This window comes from Rhamphochromis sp. 'chilingali' (genome assembly GCF_963969265.1).
Source record: "Rhamphochromis sp. 'chilingali' genome assembly, chromosome: 2".
Taxonomy (NCBI): Eukaryota; Metazoa; Chordata; class Actinopteri; order Cichliformes; family Cichlidae; genus Rhamphochromis; species Rhamphochromis sp. 'chilingali'.
In genome coordinates, this window is record NC_137930.1 from 35,016,632 (window position 1) to 35,043,211 (window position 26,580).

General features: G+C 39.0%; 1 protein-coding gene across 4 annotated transcripts in view; it reads right to left on the reverse strand.

Annotated features, from left to right (window-relative positions):
• Nucleotides 1-26,580, reverse strand: part of cacna1bb (calcium channel, voltage-dependent, N type, alpha 1B subunit, b) — a 228,589-nt gene that overhangs the window by 70,208 nt on the left and 131,801 nt on the right. For 2 of the 4 annotated variants that reach the window (XM_080876258.1, XM_080876259.1), the window contains exons 9-19: nt 26,274-26,389; nt 26,118-26,174; nt 20,916-21,005; nt 17,959-18,180; nt 17,755-17,867; nt 17,537-17,649; nt 15,232-15,363; nt 1,731-1,803; nt 1,328-1,445; nt 789-856; nt 266-372 (exon numbers count right to left, since the gene is read on the reverse strand). In XM_080876258.1, coding sequence (XP_080732384.1) covers nt 266-372; nt 789-856; nt 1,328-1,445; nt 1,731-1,803; nt 15,232-15,363; nt 17,537-17,649; nt 17,755-17,867; nt 17,959-18,180; nt 20,916-21,005; nt 26,118-26,174; nt 26,274-26,389 — 1,209 coding nt within the window. Of the gene's footprint in view, nt 1-265; nt 373-788; nt 857-1,327; nt 1,446-1,730; nt 1,804-15,231; nt 15,364-17,536; nt 17,650-17,754; nt 17,868-17,958; nt 18,181-20,915; nt 21,006-26,084; nt 26,175-26,273; nt 26,390-26,580 lie in introns of all 4 variants that reach the window. The other 2 variants (XM_080876257.1, XM_080876256.1) reach the window with 1 other exon arrangement.

The window sequence follows — 26,580 nt, forward strand, 5'->3', positions numbered from 1 at the left end:
TCACATGTATTACTCACTGAAGCTTCCTTAATTGCCTATAATATTAAAGAGGGTAAAGAGTAGGGTGTAATAAATAAGAAACACCACAGGGGCACTGACTTAATGGGAGTGGATGAGAAGTTCAGAACACAGACAAATCAAACAGGGTACAAATATACACACAGACATGTCAGACTGAGAGGGAAGAACCTACGGAGAGGTATCATACAGTTTTATTTCCATGTGGGACTGAACAGCGCTGCTGTCTGGGGAAAGAGAAACTTACGCAGCGATCGAAATGTTGGCTGCTGACATCGGGCTGACTTCTTTCACTTCCAAAGCTTTCTGTAGAGCGAGCTTCTTATTGGCTGCCTCCTCCTGCTCCTCTTCATCCTTCAGCCAGTGACAACCAAGACATTAATTTGTGCTTAAGAGGAATATATTACTATTGCAACAGATCTCCATAGTTTTCTGGGCAAAATCAGATTAGGCAGTCATGACCTTTGTTTAGGGAAAAAAAGTCAATCAGAATTTAATTGTGTCATCTGATATTGTCGAAATTTTACCCAAGACTGATATCTGTTTTCAGCCATATATAACCCTAATATAGCCATGAAAATAGGATCACATCAAACCCAGGAAAAGCTTGCTGAAAAAGCTCACTCTGCCAGGTGTCTCAGCAACACTGAAATTTGTTCAAGGAGTAAAGGATGAATCTGTCTTTACTGTGTTTCAAAAATCAACATCTGGCAAGTGTTTTTTTTGTTTTGGGTTTTTTTTTTTTTTGCTGGATTGGTTTTCCCGCCTACCTTCGTCAGCTCTTGTGCATTTGCAAGGTTATCGACGGCAATAGCCAAGAAGACATTCAGGAGGGTGTCTGAATAACAACGGCACTCAGGAGCAACAACAGTTGGACAGATTAAGTATTCATTGGCTTTTCCCACCAAACTAGTAGCAATCTGAAAAATTGATGCTGAATAGATCTGTCAGTTTACCTGACAGAGCAGGGCCTAATTTTTCACCTCAAGTTCACAAGAGTACATGACGGCTGACAGAGTAAGAACTCACTGCTAGCTGGCAAAAAATTCTCATCTTTCATCACCTTTGTTTTTTAGAGAAATCACTCCCATTTCAGCCTATATTTACGAGCTTGAAAGACTTAACTTGTAACATGAGTTGGCTGTAGCATGATCCAAAGTAAAACATCCCTGCAATAACATTTCATTTACATGTATCAATGAAATGTTTACTGTTGATAAGGTCAGCATTTACATTGCAATTAAATTTTTTCTGTAATTGATGGGCACTGCTTCTGACTGTGTGTATGCTGTGATGTCAAAAAGGATACAGTTTCCAAAGAGTGTGAGGACGATGAAGTAGATGGAGGAGAACATGCCGCCGCGAACGCCTCCTTGAGACTCGATCCCGTGGTACATCACTGCGTTCCAGTCCTCGCCAGTCAGAATCTGAGGGAAACGAGAGTCAGAGTGAGGCTGGGTTGTAAAGGAGCATGCAAATCTCACAGAGCACAGAATTAAATTACTTTACAGAGTGAGGGCTTATGAGTACAGGTTAATTGAAGGATTATCAGTGAGCTCATTAGGGCACACGGAGATATGCAGACCCCTCATTTGCTCTAATTAAAATGACTGATAACAAACTTTATTTTTCCATAGTGTCAATATGCTCTTGTTCTCATTTGGAAAGCATGATTGCACACATATGTGTAATGTTTTGTTTTCTTGTTTTACCTGGAACACCGTGAGGATGGCTGCTGGGAAGGTATCAAAGTTTGTTGTTGGAGTTTCATCTTCAAAGTTAAACCTAAAAAGGATTCACAACAACATAATTACAAACTGAAAAAAACAACAACACCAAAACCATTAGAGCAAATGTTAAAAACGAGGTTCCAGTCAGGTCTTAATGGGCTCTACCTGCAGTTCAGGAAAGTCACTTGGATTAATGGGATAAAAAAAAAGAAAGCTGTGAGGAACGATACATGTTTCAGGACATGAGAAACATGAGAGCACAAAAAAGGACAGATTCACACTGCAGTCACAACTGGATCATTTTCTTCATTTTGTTTCCCATCTGCAACACCCCCACCACACACACATTTGTACTTCTATACCTGTGAGGACATTCAATGATCATTTCCTGATCCCAACAATTATAAAGGATAAATGCAATTTATAATAACATGGATATTGCTTTTGTTGTTTCATTTATCCATAAGACCTTGCTATTGAAACTGTCAACAAACTGACAGCAGATCATGAGACAGACTGGATTTAATATTCCTTATGCCATCTCTGAACTGGGGAGACTTCAAAGCCTTGCAACATTTATATATTTATATATTTGTGGCTTTTTATTTTTTATTTTTTTATCTTGTGTAAATATTCTCTGACTTTTGCTAGAAAGGTGACGATCACAATTACATTTTTATAAATTAATACATTTAAATAGCAAGTAATACTGACAGCAGGGCTTAAAGTAACACATTACAATCATGCTGAGTGATTCTGGTGACATCTGTTAAAGTAAATTGAAAATGAACAGCTTCAGCAGAGAAAAAGTGGCATGTTCAAGGTCACAGAGCTTCATTTCCAGTAATTTTCAGCTATCATTCCAGTCAGCTATCATTTTCAATTAAAACAGGAATGCATTCATTGGCAATCCAACTCTTTTACACATGTGCAGAAGCAACCTTCTGCAGGCTAGATTGGAATTTATTTGGCTAGTTTTATCCTGTCAGCCATAGCCAAGGCATAACTTCGGACAGTGCAGCCAGTGTAGGGGATCAAGGGCCAGAAGGTAGGAGGAGGCCAGCTGAAGTAATTAATGGAAATGAAATAACATAATAAAATAACAAAAATGCATTTTAATAAATGCTCTTGCTGTAGTGTGCATGGCTCTTAACAGCAGTTTTTGTTTTGAGTTCTGTAGGCTTCTACTTCACTGTAATGATTCTCAGTAGACAAGGGTTGTATTGTTTTTATGTACTTATGTAACGGTAGAGTGTAAAATACCTACTCCTTTTTTTTCAACTAATTTACACTTTTACACAAGCTTTACACAAGAAAATTTTCCAGAGTTTACCAAACTTACCATTAAACATGCTACATGATGCATTGTCACCATCCTTACTTATCCTTTGATCATAAAAAAAACCGAACATTTAACTCCCAACCTTTTTGTAGGTAAAATCAAATGCCAGCATTTACACTTACATATTTTGCTCTAACTGCTCTTTGAATTCATGTTCATACAAAATGTACACATCTTCCAAAAATGTCTAAAACTTACACGTCCTCACAAAGACAGAAGCACAATACACTGATGGGAGTAGGCTTTTCGGATTTCTTTAAAGATCCAGGGAGAGCTTAGTCTTCTTACATCAAGTGGTGGGGGTGTTTTGTATTGATAAAGGCTTGTAGAGAAGGATGGGAGGAGGGACATGCAACAGAAGGACATAATGGTCACCAGGTAGCCAAAGCTCACGGCTATTAAGTCCAAAACACACTGCTACATTTGCTGTACTCACAAGCAAATCAACCAATTCACATGCCATGTTAACCATCAAAAAAGTTCAGCAGATAAAGTAAAATGTGAAGTATACATTTTTCTTCCTTTCACACAATTCTTCACCAAAGAGCTGATTTCAGTTCTTTTGTTAAAACACTTAAAACACCACAGAAGAAGTGCTAAATGACAAGAGGTAGCCTGGTTGTTTCCATGCTTCATCACCTTAAAATTAAAGTAACTTGTATGAAGCACATAAAATAGTACACATGGCTATCTTGGCATGCATCAGAAAGTGCCAGTCTGTTTTGGGCTCAAGAAAAGAGAAAACCTGAATGGAAAACTGAACATGCGGAAAAGGCACCAACAGAAATCACCAAAGAATATAAGATAACGTTCCAGTATTTACAGCTTCACTAACAGAATATCTTCTTGCCACACAACCTTTAAAGCTATTCTCTGCTGCAAGTATGTTAGTATTAAGATAAACACAAGACTTCAATATGTATGTCTGATATAATGGATCCAAAGTGGATTCAGTTCTCTTTACTGGATTTCTACGACACTGAAGCAATTTAGAAACTATATAATGGACGTTAATAAGAGGCTCTAGCTTAATGACATACTTTCATCAGACATGCACATTTTCAACAAAAAGACTCTAAATCTTTGCAAAAAGCCCCCACATGACCCAACAAACCTGCCAAAACCTGAATCCGCAGTCTTGAAACTAAAGAAGACAATGAGAGAGTGACACAGAAATGCATGAGGATGGGTCGGTCATTCAACTGAACCTGCATTCCTACTATTCATCATTTGAACTTCATTCAGTTAATGATGAAAATAAAAAGGCAGGTATAAGAAATGTTTGAGGTTGGATAAAAGAAAAAAAAAAATTCAATTCATGGCAAAATAATGGGAAATATGTATTGTTTTTAAATGTATGTTATTTTAAAAAATTAGCACTTGTGATTGTTTTTAATATGAGAAAACAAATGATTGTTCACCGGTTTCAAATTCTACTTAGTTTATATTCACCTTTCCTCTAAAAAGCAAAGAAAGAAATTAGTTTAAGACGGATTTAGTCAACTGGTTTCAAATTTATCTTCTGGTTTATTAAATTCTGTTGTGGTCAGATCACATGCCAATGCACTGCAATCGAACTGAGTCAGGCTGCATATAGCGGGGCGTGGCTCAGCTGCAGGGTAGGGGTGGAGTAGTGAGCTCAGGGTGTGGTGTCAAGGGATGGCTCACCCACACAGCTGACCTCCATCTCACTAACTATGCCTCCCCGTTTTCAGTAGCTGCCAGGGGCTGGAGGAGAGCGGTGTGTGCTGAGCTGGAACTCAGCTGAGCAGTGTGAAAACTGCATAACTCAGATTGGCATTAAACATTGCAAGTAAATATTCAACTGTCGACGCTGTGTGTGTCCGGTCCTTGTGTCACACTGCAAAATGGGCACAACACATCAGATACTCAACTGGTTGTATTTTGTGTGTCATTTTGCTATTAAAATTTCTGTCCTGTAAAGCAGCGGTCCCCAACCTTTTTTGCGCCACGGACCGGTTTATGCCCGAAAATATTTTCACGGACCGGCCTTTAAGGTGTCGCGGATAAATAAAACTAGTACCGGTACCGAAAAAAAGAAGATTTATTCATAACACACGCGAAAAGACCCAGGAAAACAGAGTTAACAATAAAAACGATGACAAAATAACACTGAAAACCGATAAAAACCCTGAAAACCATACATTTCACACCTGAGCCTCAACTCTCGCGGCCCGGTACCGGTCCGAGGCCCGGGGGTTGGGGACCGCTGCTGTAAAGCACCTGACTCAGGATTTGTGGAGGGTTCAAGGTTCTGGCTGGACTGAATATATGTAACTAATGTGAATTTATATGTATGTAGGTGGCAACAGAGTTCCAATGGATAGCAACAGATTTATGAATTATCACTATACCCATTTTAAGCAAACCCAACTTCTTTTCCTACCCATACTTTGAGTGATTTCTTCTCCACCTTTGATGCTTTTCAGTTGTGACTGAGTATGAACAAAGAAGAAAGCAAGCATTGTGCATGGTATTCCACATATCCATATGTCTTTTTTTTTTATCTTTAAAGCTATTGTTGGAACTACACCACACTGTGGGTAGCTGTTGATATTTACAAATTAAATGTGCATTATTTAAGTTGGATAAAGTTAAAGTTTTGAGAAATATTAGTAAATTGGTCAGTACATTTGAACGTCTAACCAGACTGTGAGATACTGTGTAAAACTGTGTACAGCCAACATTATTTTAACATTTAAATCCTACATATAACAGTGTCATATCATTTATAAACAATTGCTTGCTAGCATAGATTTTGCTTTAAGTGACTGAATATCAATGACTTTCTATGTGTCTTATCATTACTCTGCTGCTAGCTGCTGCCTGTGTAGAAAGCCCTTAACCGGGATACCTTTAATTCTAGGCATCCTGGATTTCAGTTAAAATGCTTCTTACTAAAATATTTATATTTTAGTTTTTTAGTTTTTTTTTTCTTTGAATGGATCTCCAGTTTTTTTATATAAACAAAAAAGTATTTTATTTATTAATTTATTGTTTCATTTATATTGGACATTTAAAATCAAAGTGCTTTACAATAAAAAAAATAACAAAGTAAACAATAAAAAATAGTAATCAGAACAAAATTGCAGGTGAGTTTTAAAGCAAAATATGCAGAGCTGAAAAATTCTTTATAAATTTACAATCAAATATAAATAAATATTCTTTCCATCTTGAATGTCTCCCGACTTCAAGGTGTAATAAAAAAATCTGAAAAAATAGAATTCAGAAGACAGCATAATCCTGACAAAGTTTTCATGCGATAGTCAAGCAAGATGCATATTAAAGTTCAGGAATTATATAGCAAGCTCCCATTGAATGCTTCCAATAGGCATTCTACAAGTATTCACCTAAAATGACTTATATGGGTTCAAATACTGTAAATTTGAGTTGAAATGCAATTAATTTTGCAATTTTGTATAAAAATTTAATGTCTTAACAGCCATATAATCCCAAGCATGTGATATGTCATGCAAAAACCAGAATGGAACATGCTGGGGAAAATTGTTTTTGGAAGTCAAACCCACATGTAGAAGAGAGGCAAAAGGAAAAGGAACAGACTTTAAGATGAGGAGAGGATGTGGAGCGCCGACAGTTACCAAAGCGACTGTTGGTGCAAAAGAGCAGACCCAGCTGTAGCCACATGTGTGTGTGTGTGTGTGTGTGTGTGTGTGTGTGTGTGTGTGTGTGTGTGTGTGTGTGTGTGTGTGTGTGTGTGTGTGTGTGTGTGTACTGTATGCATGTATACTTGGTTCTGACCAGTCATGGATAATTTCAGGTCAATATAAATACTGATATTTAGTAAAATAATCTTTTTAAAAACAGAATATTAAAAAAAAAATAATTCCTGCAAAATGTGACCTGTTGTGGTGTTACATCGGCATTTTCAAATTACTTTATCTATTTTTTTAATAATAGAACCATCGACTCTAAGGTACCTCAAACTGATCTCAAATTTCGAGCAAGGTTATTTTTATTATATAAAAATAATTTATCATATAAATTGTAATATATACACACACACACACATATATATATATATATATATATATATATATATATATATATATATATATATATATATATATAGTATTTATTTATTGTCATTGTCAAGAACAATGAAATTGCGTTTGGGGCTTCCATACAACCCAAAAAAAAGAAGAAAATAATAAATACCCCTTAAAACCCAAGTGTACATATTTAACCCAGTGTGACTCCAATGCAATAAGACAATCCTTAGCAATAATGTTCGTAGAAATTCAGACAAAGACCTGAGAAACATGACAAAATACAACAATGCAACCCATTCAATATTATTGTACTGTGAGATATGATATCAGATATAATAGTTATCTATTTAAGAAAGAGGGGGGGGCAGGAGGGGGAAGAGAATAAAGATATGATGCACCAATGCAGACCAGTTCATTGCTATTAAGAAGTTGGATATGGTTATTGTCCGTGAGAGGGGGGCAGAGAGTTCAGGAGCCTCACAGCTTGTGGATACAGGCTGTTGGCCAGTCTGGATGTTCTGGCCTGTATAGACCTGTGTATATATATATATATATATATATATATATATATATATACACACACACATATATATGCTTCAGCTACATAAACTTTACCTTGGGGTACATAACTTTACACTATTTGTGTTAGGATGATTTTAAATTGGAATAAAAAGTGACAAATCATCACCCTAAATTTTGGGGAAATGATTTGTCTTTAATTCATCCTGTCTGCTTTCTTCACCAATTTCTCCACTTCACATCATATCGGTATTCCCTCTTTTTATTCTTTTCATTCCCTGTTTTATACCCACACACACTCTCTCTCCATCCCACACTTCTGTCTTTTTTCCCCTCGTTCACCGGGGATTAGTGGAATCTGAGAATGGATGCTGCATTTTGCTGCTGCCCCTTTGTGTGCAGGCTTCTGTTTACTCTGATAATAAGGATTGGAAGCACACTGTTTGGCTTCCATGTGTCGTCCATGGAGACTTCATTAAATCAGAGTCATAGAAGGCCAAACTCCCCACAAGCTCATGCTCGCACTCTCCTACATCATACATCATTTACAACAGCAACAACAACAGCTAATATTGTATAAATAACGGCAATGGATATTGTTAACACATGACTATTTAAAATATGCAGCTAAAATATTTTCATATTATAGGTTTTTAGATTTTTGAATAATTTTTGTCATCAACCAGTACCCAAGATTTAGTATTTATTTATTTTTATCTGATTTCACTTTTTTTCATAAAATAAGTGGCAAATCCTGCTATTAGATAAGAAACAGTGTCAATGTGTTAACTTTAAGTTATAAGAAAAACTAGAATGGCCACTTAAAGTTTGCTCTAAACTGAAGTCAGCCCACATAGACGCCTTGTTAATAATAATGTTTACTGTACAGCCTGGCACAAAAAACGAACAGACTCTTCGACTGCACAGATGTTGATTTTTTTTTTTTAACACTACAAAGGGTCAAAGTTAGAGATGTGGCAGCTTTGACTGATGAGTGAATGCTGACACAGCAGTTGGAAACAGGGCGTCTACAAAGGCTAACCGCTGAAAGCTTGAGTCACTGAACTGAAATTTCTCCATTATGTTTTTGGTGTTTTTAATGTAGTTCTCTGACAAATAAAATGGCTTTCAGTGTGGCCCAACCAAAAGTTTCTACTTCAGTTACAGTGGGTGAAATTCAATGTTACTTGGAATTAATTAGCTCATACAAGTGACCTATGCCACAGGTACTGAGAATGTACCTTTCTAGCCAAGCTTTCCAACAGAAGATAAGCTATTACTAAAACCCAGTTGCATTCTACCAGGACAATTATAATCTAAAAATAGACATCGATTAAAATGAAGCAAAGAAAAGAAATTTATCTCTATTTGTCTCAGACACTGCTGTCATAAAGCTGTTTGCATCCATCCTTTAGATCAGGGGTCAGCAACCCTGGGCACGAAGGGTTAACTGATGGCAGACCATAGTTGGACTGGCCATCGGGCATTTGCCCGGTGGGCTGATGGTGATTTTTCGTTTTTATGGGCCGATGATTTTTTCTTTTTTTTTGTTTTTTGAAACGGTATAAAGAATGAAAGGTGGTGGTCTGGCCAGATGCTGACCAATGTGTAAAAATAACTCAGTTGTTTGGTGGTGGCTATGGCGGAGCTGCCACAGAGGCCAGCAGGTGGATGAGGGAAAGGGGAGGCAGGAGTAGGAGAGACCCTATGCGGCCGGCGGTCCGAGTGTCAGGTGAACTGAACTTCAGGTAAGAAGTTATGACCTGCAGTCTATCTGGGTCAGATATAAACCAAGTTTAGGTGGAGTTTATTTTCGTTGTGCTGACTTTTTACAGCCAGTTACAATAACTCGTACTGCGTACTAGCTAGCATGACGGAGTTTCTATACAGCTGGGTGGGTGCTACTATGTTACTGATAGTGAACTTTGTTTTATTCATAAGGTTAGTTAGTAGAGTTGCCAACAGCTCCTTAAAAAAACGGAATTGTCCCACATTCAGAGAAAATATTAGGTGTTTCGTATTGAGCTGAAAAGGAACACAGTTTGTCCCGGACTTCAGCTACAATGGAAAAAGACACAAAGGTGGAGTTATTCTGTGTCTTTATGCTGCAGCTGCCTCTTCTTCTCTTGTTCTCTCCCCCTCTCTCTTCTGTTTCTACTTCAATCATGAAATTGATCAATGATCAGCTGATCAGCTTTTCTCTCTTGTTTGTTTATCGCTCACTTTGCGCCAGAAAGAGGAAATTGCTGGATGTCACGCTAAACAACAGCAGCATGTTTAAGCTTGATCAGCTGTTGTTAGAATTTATTTAATATTAATTTCTAGTATCAGCTGATGTTTGCTGGAGCCACAGCTGTAAAAGCTGCTGGTCATGATATCAGTTTGGATATGTGGTGAGAGGGAAACATGAAGATGAAACCAGGAGATGTCCTTACTGAATCATCAGAGCTGAACAGGTGATGGAGAAACAGGTTTACCTTTTAGGTGACATGAATGAGTTGAACGGAAGCTATGAACTGTTTCTGAGAGACAAATAACACCAGGATCCTTTTCTATGTAGCTGACAGCTGGTAACTGTGCAGGGGCGGGTCTAGCAAAGTTTTGCCAGGGGGCCAGGTAGGGCATTAACAGGGAAAGGGGGGCACAAAGAAATACTTTTATTTCTTATTCTCATTTAAAATGTCTCGCTTTTCATAACTAATTATCTGAATCTTACAACCAAAGTTTTTATCTGATGTAAAATGTATAGAAATTATACATATACCAACAAGACAGTGTACATCACTGTCACAACGGCATCTGTTTTCATTCAAAGGCTTTATGGCTTGTCCTATAATACCTGGTGGGCCGGTCTCTAGTCAAAATGCCCAGGCCGATTTTTTGTCCCAGTCCAGCCCTGGGCACGACACGCAGTGAATTAATCTGAGCAGGTGCATTAAAAAATAAATGGCTGGGCCAGCGGTGCACATCGCAAATCAGCTCGCATAGACACATTAATTGTGCCTCTTCTTAATGACAGTATCTTAGCTAACAGCCCCAACTACCAGATTCAACTTGTAATTGGCTAAAAATAACTTAGCCTACCGGTGAGAGGGACGTTGCTAGCTGGCAGTTTTTTCAAGTGATGTTGAAATTTCCACATTCCGACACAAATGCTTCAGGAGCTGTCAGCACCCCGGAAATACACGGATACATCCGTAGACTCGAGACACAATGCGTTTTCGGGACTTTCAGGTGTATGGACCAATGTTTTCTTTTCTGATCAAACCAGAAAGCTTTAATGAGCAGCTGGATTTGTCTCGTATTAACTGGCTGAGTTAATGCCAGTTAATGCGACATCGAAATACAGCTGATTGAACTGAAAACCTCGACTCTGTGGGGGTCAAAGTTTACAGAACTACGAATGCAGCTGGAATCCACAGCTGTGCGTGTTCATGGAGCTTTCATTTTCACCTGCTGGACATCACTACCTGACAAGTTTAACTGTCTTCAGAACATTGCAGAGGCCTTATTGACAGTATTTGGCTCTACATATCTGTGTGAGCAGATTTTCTCTCACATGAGTGTCCTCAGGTAGCCGTCTGAATGCTGGACACTTGGAGACCTGTGTCTCTGAGTGGGAGACCAGAGATCACATTAACATTTGTGTCTCTGTTTTAACAAACATGCCATATTGGCTCAGTTTATTTTTCTTATCATTGTTGTGAGGAGACCATAAATAGCATTTGCATTTTCTGTTGTATAGTACATTTACTGTTATGGATAAAAAGTGTCTTTTTTTGTTTCAAAATAGCTGATAACTATTCGCTGATAGCTGCCAACATCTGCGAACAAATATAATTCTATAAAGTTGTTCTATATAGTGTGTAACTGTTAATATAGAGCGTTATTAAATTTATTGCTAATGCAATCATATGGCACACTGACTTCTGAGGAAATTTTAGATGGCGCTCATGATCAAAAAGGTTGCCTACCCCTGCTTTAGATCACTGCCATCTTGTGACCACGGTTGTCTATTGTTGCTCAAAGCTCTGCTTCTTTTGTACTCATAGGAAATTGTAGCTGTCACTGTTTAACATCTCTTTTTTTGTGATTTGCGCATGCACGTTGTGGATAAACTGTGAATCTTTCACAGTAAACTGATGGGGAATAGCACGCGAGGCGAGGCAAGCTACCGCTGGAACTGTTTTCACTGCTCTGAGGAACACAGCTAGCATTAGCTAGTAAAGATGTTTCAATGATGTGGCACCATAACACATGAATTTCCTCTTGCTAACCGCCATGGTCAATGTGCGACTTCCTTCAACAAGCAAGTTGAGCGGGTGCAGGCTCAGCCAGCACTTTTAGATTAGCATCTACACAATATGCTAACGCTGAAGTGTCATAAGACTTGACAAACAATTAATTTGTGTTGGTAACATTTATTTTAAAAATGCATTTCAGATCACAGTCAGACGGATTTTTTCTGTGGAACCTCAGCCTTGATTTTTCTTTGTTCACTCTGGCTTTTGAAGAAGTTCTGAAACACTGTAGAAAATGATGGGATTAATTTTAATTTGTATTACATCTTTGCAGCATAATAAATTCCTGGATGGACTGACTGACCACGAGTGATTATTTTCATTGCAGATTAATCTTTTAAATTTTTTGATGAAATGCCAAGTCTTTTAAAATGTTCCAAAAACTCATTAACTGGAATGTCAAACAGGTTGGGAGTAAACAATTGTCCTTTGATGTTTTCTGTTTCTGATCTGTTTTGAAAGGATGTACAATTACCAATCCTGGACACTTAAAAGGGCCTGAGCAGAAAATGTAAAAATGCCATCTCTCCTGTGCCCACAAAAAGTCAGAGTTAATCAACAAAAGAAGGTCTGTACCTCTAAAACTGAAAGCTACAAAGCAGCCAACAGAAAACCAAAAATTATTGCATTATAATAAATCCTGCACTTTTGAGCTTATCACTTTTGCAAAACAGTCAACGATGTCCTGTGAGTCTCAGCAGGAGGATGAACACAGTCCTCTACCTCAAGCTGTTTATCTTTCAGTTCTCAGAATTTTTACCGTTCTGAGAGCAAGTACATAATCTCTGAGCCAAAAATAAAGCCTGGGTATAACAAAGCACTTCTGCTGCCTTTTAAAAGGCCATTCAGTCTTCTACTTAGGTTTGAAAAAGAAAGAAAGAAAAAAAAAAAGGTTTGAAAACTTTTTATTTAAAACGAAGCTCTGTCTGAGGAACTGTTGCGGTTTCTTTAGATTTTACCTGACCCGACTGAACCACTTCTATGTTTAGACTCATGAACACAAAAAAAATATTTAAAATCCTGGGCACATTTTTAAAGGTAAAAATGTTCGAATAAGGGAATTAACAATAGCATGGTTGTTATGGTGGGCAGAGAACACTGTGCTCAGCCTGGTGTGCTCAGCTGGCTACAAGCACCATGTGGATGTCAGACTCATCTCACACTTGTCCATCACCAGAGACTGATGTGATGTTAATGATGCTGCAGACTGATGTAAGGCTTGATGCCATGGCAACAGCCTCCTGCTTCAAAGAAATTCAGTTGTGGTTTTTATGAAGGCCGTCTGTGCATTTCAGTTGAGTGTATTTATGACCTGCCAGAGCGGAGAAAAATACAATGGAGAAGAGATTCTTAAACCATCTGAGGTCAATGCTTTAAATAAAAGCGTATTTATAACATTTATAACATCATGCAGGACTCATCACTCTGACAACCTGACATAGAATCCAACCTATTAAACACTACAGCTTATAAACTCATCTATTTGTTTTAATTTTTGTTTAAGTTTGTGACCTCCTGGTCAGGTATGCCTGACCAGGAGGAACATAAATCCATCCATGTTTTTTAACTGCTTTGCAAACCAGTGTTTTCGTGGTGACTGAAGTCACCCCAGCTGACTTTGCTAAAAGGCAGGGACATCAGAGAGACAAACAGCTCATCCACGCTCGAATGTACAACAATCAGTCTTTGAGAACATACTAACTCCAAATAAAAAGGTCACTCAGCACATTAGGCTTTTCCTTTTTCTTGTGAGGCAACAGTACTAACCATTGACACCGATAAATACATCTAGAAGCCTGTTTTTGATGAAAAACTTGTTGTTGTTGTTTTATCACATAATGTGCCACTACTTGGTTAAAATATCATTTTAAATGTGTTTTGGTTGTTCAGTTTAAACTTTCTTGGAGGAAGAACATTGCAAAGCAAATGAGTGCAGTTTTTCCAAATTAAAAAGAATGATTAAGAAATACTCCACTACTTAATACTAAATACTTCCATGTGTTGCTTATTGTTTTTCAAATGGTGGACACACAGAAATACCAGCACCTTTTTTTGTCTCACAAATGACATCACTGTGTGTAATTTTTTTCTGATTGTTTTTCACCACTACTCTTTGAATCCGTGTCTGCAATCAAATATAATCCCTGCCTCAGCTACCCTGGTTTTCCAGTCTGTGCTTATTCCCACTTGGGAAGCACGGTGCTTCCTTGTGCTTTGGACTAACTTCACTGAGATTAATTGTTCTACTTGATTGTTTTTTTTTCTGCCAGCCTCCTGCTAGCCAGCTGACCCCTCTCTGTGTTGTGTTTGCATGTTCTCCCGATGCTTCCATGGGTTCTCTCTCCGGGTGGTCTGGCATTCTCCCACAGTGCAACACGTGCACGATAGGCTCCAGGTCCCTGCTACCATTAATTGAATAAGCAGGTAAACATGGATGGATGGTTGTATGGTTGGTTGATTAAACATTCTAGACTTTAAAATGTGAAAATTTTTATTCTTTATATTATATAAATTCTTTATAGTTTAATGGCTAGATATAACATGGCTTCCATGTACAATGTCAGTTTCTGGATCATAGGGTATTCCAAACTAGGTAGGATATTATTAATCCCAGTGACAAGTTTGGCATTCTCAAAAAAGTGGAGAAAAGACACTCTTTTGAGCAACATAGAGACAAGATGGAGATGGAGAGACAGCAACCAGACGCAACCTACATTGGGTTAAATACCTGGGTCACACAGTTGTTATAGAAGTGAGGAAGCCTTTTGGACGAGATGTGAAATATCTTCACAAGCCAAGAGACATCCAGTTACCTTCTTTTTAAGCACTCAACAGGATTTAATAATAATTTTAGTACTGTAGATTTAAAAAGGCAAACTATCTGACCAGAGCAGTATTCGTGTGATGTGAGATGATATGTGAGGAGAGAGAAAGTAAAATGTTTGTGTGTGAGTTGAGTCAGACGGGGCCGGATGCCAGGCCTTTGATTAACTGCAGCCAGCCCAGAATCATGAGGTGTTCCCGTTGTTAGAAGACATGGAGCTCCTGCTGAGAGTGATATCAAAGGGCTGCAGTCACTACTGCTGATCTGCCAGCTACCTGCTGTGTCAACATGTCTGTCACCACTGCCACGCTGGGCCAGGGATCATACATGAGAAGGGTCAGATGGGGAAATGAGTCGAGAAGTAGAAGAGGAGAGGATTTGTGTTTGTGTTGGTGCTCGTGTGATGAATTATAAATGGTTGGAAAGAGGAGGAAAAAGAGCAGATCAGGTTGGACAAATCACTTACTGTCCTCCGAAGAGCTGCATCCCCAGCAAGGCAAAGACCACAATGAAGAGGAACAGGAGGAAGAGCAAGCTGATGATGGACTTCATTGAGTTCAGGAGGGAAACAACAAGGTTCCTTAAAGAGTTCCAGTATCTGACATGAAAGAGCAAACAAAAAGAGGGGCACAAAGAAATTATTGTTGTACATACTGGAGCACACACACACACACACAAAACAAACAAACAAACAAACAAACAGGAAGACTCAGACAGAAGTAATATGACAAATCTTGCAAATTACACATATCAGAACAACCAAAGCAGAGGAGGGCAGAGTGGAACAAATAGCAACAAGAAGTGTAGGTGGCATAAAACAAATCAGTGTGTCAGGGTGTACAGCTGCCAGTCTCACTGAATGACAAGATTAAGGCTAATCTTATGGCATGAAAGGTATAAACTATGACATGATTGTCAGTACAGGGAGCAAGGCAGAAAAGAATAGAAGAACACAGCTTCAATATTTAGGACCTTCTGGTAAGAAACTGTTTTATAGATGTATTGGTAAGTTTATTATCAGGTCTAGTCAAGTGCAGTCCAAGTGTTACGTTGCAGGTGTGTATTAGCACAATGCCACAATATTAGCAGGAGTGGACAACCCAATAAATTAACCCCAAGTGTTAGGATGCCTGGGTCGTTGACCCAGGGTTTTTGAGTTTATTATATTATTTATAATTTCTAGTCTTTGGTTTCTTTGAGTTCTGTCTTATGGTTTATGTCTCTGTCTTCTCTAGTTGCTCTGTCTCCCCTGTCAGCTGTATCCCCTTGTGTAGTTCGCGTCTCTGTGTATCCTTAGTAGCTATATCCCCGTGTCCAGTCAGTGTCTGTGTCTGCCCTGGTCCCACGTCTCTGTTCCCTCTGTTGCAGTGCGTGCGTGTGAGTCTGTGTCTTTAGTTCAGTCTGTGTCATGTTTCCTGTTTTATTTTGAAGGTCCTTGTCTGAGGTTAATGTATCTGGTTTCGCTTCCCCTTGTCTCATTAGGCCTGATTTGCCCCAGCTGTGTTTCCCTCCTGTTACCCATTCCCTGATTGCTCCCTCTGTGTATTTAAGCCCTGTGTTTCTCTGTGTCGCGATCTACCGTTTATTTTGCTGTGTGTTTGTCTGCTTGCCTGAGTTTATGTTTAAAGTCTCAGTTCTGGTATCTTTTTAGTTCAGCATTAAAGCTGTTTTTTGAGTTTACTTTGTGCCTCCAAGTGTCTGCACTTTTGGGTCCACGATTCCTGTCTGCACACAGCCTACACCTAACACCAAGGTCAGACTGTGTGATGCCCAAACCAAAGAGCTCATACAACAGGACAGTTATGTCAAGCACAACAATAAATATACAACAGAATGTCTGAAAAAGAAATACTGTGGGAAGACCTTAAGAGTGCAATAAGAACCATATACATGAATGCAATACAATTTTCAGCTAGATTCAGGTTTTGCTCAGTAAAGTAGTGCTTTCAGTTTTATGATACATTGAAAGCTTTTCCTGTATTGCTTCCTGAAGACACATTTTAAGTGTTCAGATTAAAAGTCAAGGCAAAGAGATAAAAAGCAGACTCCTTAAGATTTCTCACTCTAACGTTATGTATATTTCACAGTTATGCACTGTATACTGTTTTTGTGTTCCACTTTGTCTGATTTATGACACCAAGAAGGAGACATTTTTCATCTAAACTGCAGCACACAATGAACACAATAATATTGGTGGGGCTGCAAAGTGCAAACAAAGAAAACATTTCTGCATTGAAGGCATGTTGTCAGGGATCTGTGTGCAGGCAGGCGGAGACTCATCGAGACAAAATAGCAACTCAAAAACCACAGCTTTATTACCAGCAAATAACAAACACATAAACTGAACAATGAAAGCTGAGACCGGAAACACAAAGGCAAATCTGAGGGTACGACACGACGCTGAACACTGGAGGACACACACTATATACACACATGAGGGAACGAGGAACAGGTGGGGACACAGCTGGGAGAAATTAGACCTAACGAGACAGAGAAAGCAAAACTAGAAACACTGATATAAGACATAAACCTTCAAAATAAAACAGGAAACACGAGGGCACAAGGACAAAACCTAAGAACTAAACCCTTAACCAGAATAAACTGAAACATAGATTTATAATAATGATCAACAAAGCAAAACAAGGGAATCAGAATATAACCCATAATACAAAATCAAACCAAAACATAAGAACTCAAAATGCTGGGTCAAAATCACCCAGAACCGTGACAAATGTATGGTTATACCTTGTAGTTTCACACAGTGAACTTACTTGGTGACTTTGAAAATCCTAAGCAGTCTCAGAGCTCTCAGCACACTGATACCAAACGATGCTCCTGGTTTAATCATGTCCCAGATCACCTCAAAAATGCTGCCAACAATCACCTGAAGACAAAAGGAGAAGGTAAAGTTATTACCTGATGTGTGTGGCTCTGCTTTTAGGACACCAGTCATCACCAAACAGAAGCTTGGATTACAGCCTACACTTACCCCAAAATCAAAGCAGTTAAAGGAGGAGTGGAAATAATTCCTTACTCCGAGGCCGTACATCTTCAAAGTCATCTCAGTCAGAAACAAACCCAGAAACACAAACTCTGCAGTGTCTGATGGACAGAGCAACAAAACAGAGAGCGTGTAGTCATACAGGCGGTGAATAAGTGAGTATGTAGGAGTGCATTTTATTCTGACACTTACAGAGGGCTCTTGTAAGCCACTCGGGTTGGTCATAGTGGACTATGGCCACGCAGAGTGTGTTGAGGCCAACCACACACAGGACGATCCAGTAGAAACTCTGAGCCTTCACCATGCGGCGGATGAAGAAGCGGGTCCTCTTCTCTTTACGCCGGAAGTAAGATGAGCTGTCCATCTTACCGCTGCTTTTCACACTGGCCCGACCAAACGGAGAGCCAGGAGGAGCTGAAAACGATGACCAAGAGGTGAGAAAGGAAATGTGTGAGTGTGCAGCGTCTAATTATTTCTCAGATTCACAGTTTTCACAATGAATCACTGTTCGTTTCCTTTGCTTTTTTCCCCTGGTGATCTTAAAATTAGCTTTTACACTCAGATGGCTGTAATGCTTACAAGGCTTTCGTTTAGCAATCATAGAGAAAATAATCCACCTACTTCCTCTTTTAGACATAAATTAAATATTTTTTATTGTAAGGTAAATCTGTATAGAAACACTTAGGCCAGCTGTAGTTTTACAGGAACTGTGTGATGGATATGGGTATGTGTTTGGCACACTGGTTTCCTGCCTTCCATTCATAAAAGACTCACATTCTGTGACTCATATAAACTAAGCTGGTGTGGTTTGGTTTATAATTTTTTTTTACAGTAATGTTTTCTAATAAGAGCTTGCATGCATCACATCCTGCCCTTTCAGCTGTGGTGTAATTAAATATTCAGGCTTCTGTGTATTGGGATTTTTTGCTTCGAAGAAATAAACATTTTACTTCTGTTGGGTTAAGAAAGCTGCACTCAGAATTTCAACCAAAACAAACACAACAGACTTTATGAACCCAGTATCAAAGGCACTGTTAATTCTCTGTAAATAACCTCTCTCCTCTACACATGAGCAGCTCATGCAGGTTAGACAGAGCAGTAGGAAGGCTTTGATGCAACTGTAGTTTTTTTTTCTTTCAAATATTAGGTCTGTACTCATGGAATACAAAACGGAGTAAAAGTGTGTGTCTCTCTCTCTCTCTCTCTCTCTCTCTCTCTCTCTTATATATATATATATATATATATATATATATATATGTGTGTGTGTGTGTGTGTGTGTGTGTGTGTGTGTGTGTGTGTGTATTTATTTATTTATTTGCTCCAGTCAGGTCACTAAAGTACTCCACTGCTTCTCCTTTACCACAATGTACCCACTGAGACCCATAAATACAGATAAGGTAGCATCCTAATTTTATGCCCCTAAAGCGAGTGTCACTGGTCTCAGGGTGTTTGAGATTCAGATCACTTTATTTGTACCTACAGAGAGATACTCTGCACAGCATGCCTGGATTGTTTACCACAGGCTTGAATGTTGTACGTAGAATCTGCTGGAGCTACTCTTCCAGTTTTCCAGTTTGGGGTTTACATAATGCTACTAATATCCCCTAATGCTCCTATTATCGCAGGAACCACTTTGGATTTCACTTTCCACGTCTGCTGCATCTTCACCTCCTGGTACTGCTCAGTTTTCTCATGCATAGTTGTAAGGCCGTTCTTTCTAACAACAAATAAGGAGTTAAAATTGCAGTTGAAACATCCCCCTAGAAAAAATCTCCCAGACTTAAACCGCTGATATTACGCATAAGCCCTCCTCTGAATACGAGTCTGATACATCTAGGAAGAAACTGAAAGTCACTAGGAAAAAGGTGCAAGTATTGAAGGAAAACTGAGCCAGCTGTAACTGTCTGGTGCACAGGGACACTCACTCGAGTGTAATTCTTCCATTTGACTATTTCATGTAGACTGAGACTTTTTGCACATGACACCAATAGAAAGGACAAAACTGATTCAGTGAATGCACAATAAAATAATATTTCTGTGGTTTGGTCAATGTAGAAATAGAACAGTTTTAGAACAACATGGGGTAGGGCTCTCAGTTCTGTTCGTATTTATCTTGTTTTAATTTGAAATACTGTTCTATTTTCATGCTATAGACATTTTTTAAGACTGCTGGTTTTATATTATCCTAATCTTCAGTGTGTGTTTTTAAGTTTTTAGTTACTGGTATTAATAAGTTACTGGTAAGTTGCTGCTATTTTGGGGGCAACTATTGAGCTAAGCTCACAAAAAGTTTCTTTTAACTGTTATACTAGGTAGAAAAATGTGCTCTAAACAGATTTAACACACTTTTAAATCTGCTCCCAAGCAATAAACTCGTTCATGGCCAAGAATGTAAACTGATTAATTTTTTTTTTTTTTTAATCTCCCCATGGGACATAAATCAAACCATTAAATCACCTAAACACTCCTTGAAATTTACCTGCAGCTGCTCATTAAAACTGTGCACCTACTACTTCTGTGCTGCACAGCAGAACTGCAGGCATTATGAGTGAAACCAGTGAGATGAGACATGGAATATATATGACATCTATTCCCTCAGCAATGTTTTTTCTAAAGAAACAAACAAACAAAAAAACAGTCATTAGATCAGATAATGGGGAAAAAAAAGAAGGCAGCTAAATTGTTTCATTTACCCTGCTAATGCCTGTTTCCAACCCACAGACAAGCAATTACACGTTGGCTTTGTTGGGAAGCATGAAGTCCCTTAATATTAAAAAGTATAATTTGAATATGCTGCAGGTGATTCTCCTGCTATTTCAACAGCCTAATTAGAAAAGTTAATTATGCTCCTTTGCCCTCAAGGTGATCCACAGCCAGGAGAAACTTTAGACATTCGGTCTCTGAATCCAAGAGCTGCTAGAATAATATACATTATTAAGATCTTTGGCCTCGTGTTTAAATGTTGCAGAGACATGGCATCCTGATCTGATAAAGGGAGGCGACAGAGTCAGAGAACGTGTTCACTGTAGAAGATGAGCCTTTATGGGGGGTTTATTGTAAAGGTCGTGTTTGTGAATAGACAGCATGTAAAGGTCAGGGGTATCCTGCTGGTGGACGTGGGTAAAAAAAAAAAAAAAAAAAAGATTTACCAACAGAGGAGATGTCTGCGAAAGGATCCTCCCCCTCCTCAGCGCTGATCAGGTCGTTTTTACCCTTCTTCACTTTGCCTCGCTTCAGGACTGTAAAGAGAACAGCGCGGATGTAAAAGGATAATAATATATATGAGGATACAGTAGGACCTGTTCTGCTTCATCTGCATTATTTAACGCAGATCTGTGAAAGTGAAGTTGATTATGCCAAGAAATGCTAGCATTTTCTTTTTCCAATGGAACAACTGTGTGCGTGTGGTGAAGATGGGTGAGCTAATTGGGAGCTATGAATAGCAGGCATCAATCACGTTTTTCATTTGGAGATTTTCTGCCTTGCTGCTTGAAGTCGGCCTTGGAATGAAAAACCGCCAGCATGACATGAATGTGAGGGTCATGTGACCAATTCAGTGCCGTTGGAGTGGTGGGCTCGTTCATTAAATCCAAACGCCTGTATATCTGCTCGGGAAAGCAGCTGAGAGGCAGGAAGGAGGCTGAGAAAATAAATACGGCTTTGAGACCACTCCAAGTCTAATTCTTCATCATCAAATCTCTTTCTGTAACTGAATCCCAGAAACCTTTGTTCCCTCTTCAGAGAGGGAAAAAAGCAGCTATGAAAATATCAACCTGTAAAAACTCGGTTTTTGAAGAAATGCCTGTACCTGCACTAAGATAACATATGTTTTGGTTGGCGGGTTTGCTTTGTTGTAAGCATTATATAATGATTCATTTATAGGAGCTCAAAAAACAGCCAAACTGATTTGAAAACAAGGAGATATCTGCACAAATGATTAAATTAAAGAAACCCCATATTTGTGAGAAAAGCAACAGATGTTATGTTTTAATTTTTTTTTTTTCAAATTTCTGTTCTTTGAAAGTAATTGAAAGCAGCTGCCGCACATCTTTTATCTATAAATGAAATATCCAGCCTGTAGAGTACGTTATAAAAAGGCTAATTTCCTCAATTTCTTATCATTAAAAGTCTTAGTAAATCATTTCAGAATAAAGAGTTTTATAATCCTTTTTTTCTCCAGACGGGCAGCTATGATTGACACTGTGCTCCGCTAATCATACCTGTCATTCATCTGACGGATGTCAAATACATATTTTCTGCTTCAACAACATAAGAGCGGTTTTTCTAAAGCTGTGCCTCATACGTTTTAATCCTCCATTTGTAACTGATTGAGGGAAATAACGCTGCTGACTACTGTCATTTTGCTGGAGTCATTAGCATGCATGTGTATCAAATGTGTGTGTATCAGTTTACCGTCATGTATGTATGTGTGTTGGTTCAATAGGTTTCCTTCAGATTATCGTTGTTAATCCCACTAATTAACCCCTCCCTTCACATCGGGCCTAATGCAATGACATCATGAGGAAGAGACAGAGACAGAGACAAAGAACAGTGAAGATGAGAGGGCAGAGTGGAAACCATGATTAGCAATCAAATGGCTGGCTAATCATAAATGCTGATATATTTTGCAGTCATGACCAGCAGGCTGCACTGTACTGACAGCATATTTTACAGATGTTCACTAGGACTTCATGTAACACTCCGCGCTATATTTTATATTTTATTTTAATGTTAAATGTAATAAGAGTAATTGTTTGAGTAAAAACCACTAATTAGCACAAATACAGTTAAGATTATAAGTTTACATAGTACACTCACCATAGGCATGAATGTCACAGTAATTTTGGGCTTAAACTATTTATTTTAACTGCTGGGTGCACAGGTTTTAATGTATTTTGGATTTTCTCTAATTCCCATAGAGTTAAAAGTATACATACAGGCTCAAAATACAAAATATGAGTAACTGTATTCTGTTACAGTTACCGTTTAAAAAGGTGGTATTTAGAATACAGTTACTTTGTTGAAATAAATGGATTACACGGTGGTATTTTCCTGTTTCCTGTTGTTGCGGGTCAGGATGTTCTGTTGTTCCAGGCGGCAGCGTTACGGTTGCCATGGCTACAGGGTGATGCTCTCTCTGCGACTGTAGCTGTGTCCCAAAACGTCGGCTGCATCCTCCGGAGGCCGCATTTGAAGGCCGATTACGTCACAGCCAGGCGACAAAGGCTGTCCCAATTCGTCGACTCCTGAACGAGCTCACAGGAGCTCGTTCAGTGAGAGACTGAGATTACTGAAAAGCACCACTGAACGACACAGGAAATCATTCCTGCCTGTGGCCATCTCCCTGTACAACGCATCCACTTAACACACTGTTTGCTGCTACAGCTACACATGTTTCTTTTCCAAATATTTATTTATAAGTGACTTATGTATGTATGTATGTATATATATGTATATATTGTACTATTCTTAGTTAGCGTATTGTCTGTCTTGTCTTAATGTTGGTTTAAAATGGAGCACTGTAACAAAAAATAATTTCCCCCAGGGATCAATAAAGTATTCTGATTCTGATTCTGATTTATTTCCCTGAATTTGAAGGATGGGTCGGGTGTGTCCTTCGTGGCCCACCATATCCCAGAATTCATAGCGCGGCTCAGCCAAATTTCAGCTGCCAACAATGGCGGCCGCTAATAAGTTTTAAAATTAGTCTTATTAATCTTTGTTGGTCGCAAAATAAACTTTTAACATATTTTCAGGCGAGAAAGTAGCTGTGTAAATTACAAATATGTGCTTGGTTTATCAAGATATCGCATATTTGCAAAAGTGTGCCGATGTTTTCGGAGACGTCTGTTACCCACCAGCTCGATAGCAAGCCGGGGGGTTCAATGGTCACTCCAGCCGGCGAGAGCAGCGGACTCCCGGCTTCATCGTTTTCAGACCCCCGCTCTTTCGCTACTCAGGTTAAACATGATATAGAAGTCACTCGGATAACTTAAAAATGTAATTGTTTGCCTTTTTTCTGTGTTTTATTTGTTCCGGAGTAAATCGGTTTGGCTGAGATCAAAGTTATTAGATTATTAGATTAAATAAAACTTTATTAATCCATCGGGTGGGTTCCTCCGGGGTTTTCACACAGCTGAATAAACGTTAAACAGAAATGTGAGACGGTCGAGAATTTACGCCAGTGTCCTGTTATATTTTAGATAGCAAGGAGCAGACGGACACCGACACAGCGGTGACGCAAATCTGAAGGCTAGACCGTCCAATTTCACAGCCTCGCACTTCCGGCCTTCTCGGTCTTCGAAGGACCCGGCCCACGTAGACCGCGAAGCGCGAAGGCCGGGTCCTCCGAAGGGTGCAGCCGACGTTTTGGGACACAGCTTGTATGTTTCCTGGGTGAGAGAGGCCTTTTTGTTGTTGTTGTTGTGCTAAGGTAATAGGCAGAATGCTACAGGCATAGCCCTGAAGAATGTAGCCTCATGGGCAGTGTAGTCCGTGCTGCAGGGAGAATGGACTGCCATACCCGTTAAGTGTCTGTGAGCGCGAGGAGGGAGAAAAAAGGAGAGTGGAAAAGTACGAGTTGTCATCGAGCAGAAACAGGAGCTGGAAGCATGTAAATATAATAATAACCACTGCAGCCAAGAAGAGTGCCTGACGAGCCCAGTTGTAAGTAAGCTATTAAGACTCGACTGTACACTGCGTTTGTGTTTTTCTCCGAAACAATAAGTTCCGTTGGAGCAGCCTTTCAATGCCTCTCTCTGTGTCTCGCTAGCAAACTTGACCCAGACAACAAAGTAAAACTAGTTTTCGGCTACGAGCCCGACACAAACCCACCGTATTAGCTAGAGGTCCCTTTACTACGGTTTGTAGCTGCGGACCTTAGATAATAGTAATAAATCACATTCATGTAGTTGTAAACAGCATATTAAGTAATCCAAAGTATTCAGAATACGTTACTCTCATTGTAACGTAACGGAATACGTTACAAAATAAATTTTGGGGCATGTATTCTGTAATCTGTAGTGGAATACAAACCTTCCCAACACTGCAAATGCACACCTCCCCTATATTTGGTTAAATGTCCCTTAGCAAGTTGTACTTCAGTCAGATGTCTCTACCATCAACCAGCTTCTGGTTTAATTCTTGCTGGATATTTGACCACCTCTTTCCTGTTTTTAAGAATATAGTCCTCAAATTTTCAGTATGTTTGAGGTCAAGGCGTTTATGCATTATAGTTATTTGGTGAAGCAATTAATTTGGCATTAGCAAAAGAGCAAAGATTAGCAAGCTAAATACATAAATCTGCTAATGGTTTGTCAGTAATATTAACTGATAATAACTGTTATAATAATTCTGATGTGTTATGATGCAAATGTCTCAAAAGCCTGGAAACAGACTAAACATACTGAGGTGACTGACTGGTTAAATTTAAATAAAGAACCTTAAAGATTTTAGATATATGCTAATTATCTGAGAATTGCACAACAAAATCTGTTTAGCCATAGATTATTTTTGCATGAAAAGTTAAAAATTGCAAGAACAACTACTTTGTGTACTCTGCATGTTCATGGTTTTCAAAGATCCAAGTAGTCACTGCTAACTTCAGGCGGGACTTGATCCTAATCCCCCTACAAGCTGTTTGCTGACAACCATTACACAAAAACACGACAAACAAAACACTAAATAACTACCAGCAAAACATACGTGACACTGTGAGATTAGACTGTAATAGAAAAGAAGAAAGAAAACAACATTCAAGCAAAAGACCACAACAGCCATCTTAAAGTTAAACAAATAAAATAAAATGAGGTGTAAACTGCATGTCTCAAATCATATGTGCAGTCATTTCAAAGTGGTTCAGGGTGGGGTGTGATCTCTGAGGAAGAGTTTACAGTACTTTTGCTTGAAGTGCTCATTCTTAGTGCTCAACAGCACTTCTAAGGCTAAAACTGTGAAAACGACATGCTGCAGTGTTACATGCCAGACAATTTTTTGGCTGCTGCATTGAGTTCCTGGACTTCTGTCATCTCCATAGGATTGCCAGCTAGCTTGTTGGGTTTAAAAAAAAAAACTCTAATCACAGTAATAATTTGCATCATAAAAGTCCATGCAACAAGTAGACAGGTGAAAAAAAGAGCCAGATCACATCCATGACTGATGACTTTAAAATGATCCATGTGCACAAGTTTAATGATGTCCAAAAGCAGTCATGAGATGGAAACGATGAGCCATACCGTCTCTGTGCCTGGTTTACCATCGGCCTCCTGTGGTAATGGACCATGGTAAAGCAGGCAACAGATACTCAGCCCTGTTTTCACCTGGAAGGTTTTGTTTCCTCTTGTACCACGCACCGTCCAGTGGGGACTTCTCCTCTGCAATCTCATCCTCCTCCTCCAGCAACACCTCCTCTGCAGCGAAAGAGAGAAAGGGAAAAGGGGGATTTTCTTTTTTACCCTTTTTTTTTTTTTTCCTAAACACAACCATGCTTTTTGAAAGATGAGTCTAACCTGCTTTGCAGATCCACTCCAAGTATCCGGTGAGCTCTCTCTCAATCTGCTGTTGCCTGCGAAGCTTTAGAAACTCCTGTCTCTTCTCCACACGCTCTCGCTCTTTGGCAAATTCTCTGTTGAGGCAGGTTTTTTTTTTTTTATATACACAGCAAGAACAGATTGCATTAACATTTAACATGTGGTAGTTTGCATTTAAAGACTTTTTTTATGTTTGGCTCATGTAAGCAGATATTGATCTACGTAAGACACAGATAAACTGTAGATGAAGTTGAGGTTCAAACAATTCGGGCAGATGGATTAATAA